At 51.4% G+C, this 1947-nt stretch overlaps 1 protein-coding gene across 1 annotated transcript; it reads right to left on the bottom strand.

Moving 5' to 3' along the window:
- Positions 1 to 157: 157 nt before the first annotated feature.
- Positions 158 to 625, bottom strand: LOC112817966 (ribonuclease P protein subunit p20-like). Its single transcript, XM_025865255.2, has one exon. It carries the CDS (start codon positions 623 to 625, stop codon positions 158 to 160), a length of 468 nt encoding a protein of 155 aa, XP_025721040.2.
- Positions 626 to 1947: the final 1322 nt, after the last annotated feature.

The raw sequence follows: 1947 nt of genomic DNA, 5'->3' as shown, positions 1-1947 counted from the left end.
CAAAGCCTCGTGAAGACCCATCGCTTGGGCCCAACAAGAGACAATACTCTCCCTCGCAGTTCAGAGTCCTCTGGGCTGTAAGGGGACAGACTTTTCTTACGTGGCTCTGGTAGAAGGTCCGTGACTGTACTCAGTACAAGAAGAGCCATCTCTGAGCCTACTTATGTGGGGGTGGGTGGATAAGGTGGCCATCCTCATTTCCATTACTTGGGTGAAACCCTGAAGACCGGATGTGGATGGCCGAGTTGTTGTGGATGCTGGTCAGCGGCTCTTGTGTATCAGTCTCTGGTTCCAGCTCATCGACAAGCTCCATGGTGGAGGTATTGGCAGCCACCTTCAAGGACCCGAAGCTGCCTACCTGAAGCTGTAGGGCAATGTTGATAGCACGGTTGATGGCTAGGCCCAAGCCATGAATGTAGATCTCACTGCATGAATTCTGACCCCGAGCCCCTCCGTCCAGAAGCTTTTGGCAGCAGGCCACCTGGGCCTTAAAGTCAGTCTTCATGTTGACATAAATGTCATTGGGCCTCCGGGGCAGGCGGTGGGGGAGCCGCTTTCGAAGGATATACTCCACCGGGTCCAGCTCAGCCTCGACGGCCCCACGGGGTTCTCGGTTTTCCGCCATGCTCTGTGCCACTCTCCAGTCCACAGTCCCCTTCCCGAGCATGTGGCCCGCTCCGGGCCAAGCCACTCAAGCGCTGCGCCCACCCGCTCGGACGGAGCGTGCGGCGCCAGACATGCAGGACCAAGGAAGAGAAGAAAAGCCGCGCGCGGGAGGATCGCGAGAATGCGGCCTCCCTTACGGCTCGGGGATCCTGAAAGATAATAATTTTTTTAATGGAAAATAACCAGCATTGGCAAAGACATGGAGAAATAGTAACTCTTGCACATTGTGATAGGAATGTAAAATGTAGCAACTTCTGTGGAAAACAGTTCAGCCAAAAGGTGGAAACAACCCAAATATCCATCAATGGATGAATAGATAAACAAACTTGTATATACCTATCATGGACTATTATTCAGCCTTAAAAAGCAATGAAGTTCTGACCCAAATGAATGGCTGAGCCTCAAAAAATCATGCTAAGTGAAAGAAATCAGGCACAAAAGGCCCTATATGGTCCTATATTGTAGGATTCCTTTTATGTGAAGTACCCCAAAGAGACAAGCCGATAGATGCAGAACAGAGATTGCTAGGGAACGGGAGAAAGGGGAAATAAGTGAGTGACTGCTTACAGTAGGAGGCATTTTCTGGGGTGATAAAGAATTTTTGAGGGGCACCTGAGTGGCTCAGTTGTCAAACGTCTGCCTTCAGCTCAGGTCACGATCCCAGAGTCCGGGGATTGAGTCCGGCATTGGGCTCCCTGCTCCGCGGGAAGCCTGCTTCTCCCTCTCCCACTCCCCCTGCTTGTGTTCCCTCTCTCGTTGTGTCTCTCTCTGTCAAATAAATAAATAAAATCTTTTTAAAAAAAGAATTTTTGAAACTAGAGAGGTGGTTGCATAATATTATGAATACACTAAAGCCACCGAGTTGTACTCTTCAAAATGACTAAATGTATGTTATGTGAATTTCAACTCAATTAAACAAAAAAGAAGCTGAGCTTTTGGCCTCTGAAGTCCAAACTACTAACTCCAAAGTCACTGTTTTCCTTGAAGGCTGGCTAGGTGGGGAAGAGGGTGGTGATGGGAGGTGGGGCGGGGGGGTGCCAACATGAATTAAGGTAGGGCAGCAGAAGCAGGGAGTGGGAAGAACCTGGGTTAGTTTGCGGGACCCAGAACCCCGGGGTAGGAGGCTGGCTGCTGCGGGGGCTGGTGGTGGTGGTGGTGCAGGGGAGGCACAGAGGCTGGAGGGAGCAGGGCTGGACGGGCTCTGGCTGAGTCAGAGTGGCCTCCGCTGCCATGATGGTTTCGCACAGACTTTGGCTGGAGGGTAAGGGCTAGGGTAGAGGG

The sequence above is a fragment of the Callorhinus ursinus genome, unplaced genomic scaffold (genome assembly GCF_003265705.2).
Source record: "Callorhinus ursinus isolate GAN/ISIS: 27379988/994484 unplaced genomic scaffold, GSC_fseal_2.0 scaffold5311, whole genome shotgun sequence".
Lineage (NCBI taxonomy): Eukaryota > Metazoa > Chordata > Mammalia > Carnivora > Otariidae > Callorhinus > Callorhinus ursinus.
Note: the sequence above shows the minus strand (reverse complement) of the source record. Positions and strands in the feature narration are given on the sequence as shown.

Coding starts and splice junctions, on each gene's coding strand:
- LOC112817966 (XM_025865255.2), bottom strand. CDS start 625: ATGGCGGAAAACCGAGAACCCCGTGGGGCCGTCGAGGCTGAGCTGGAC.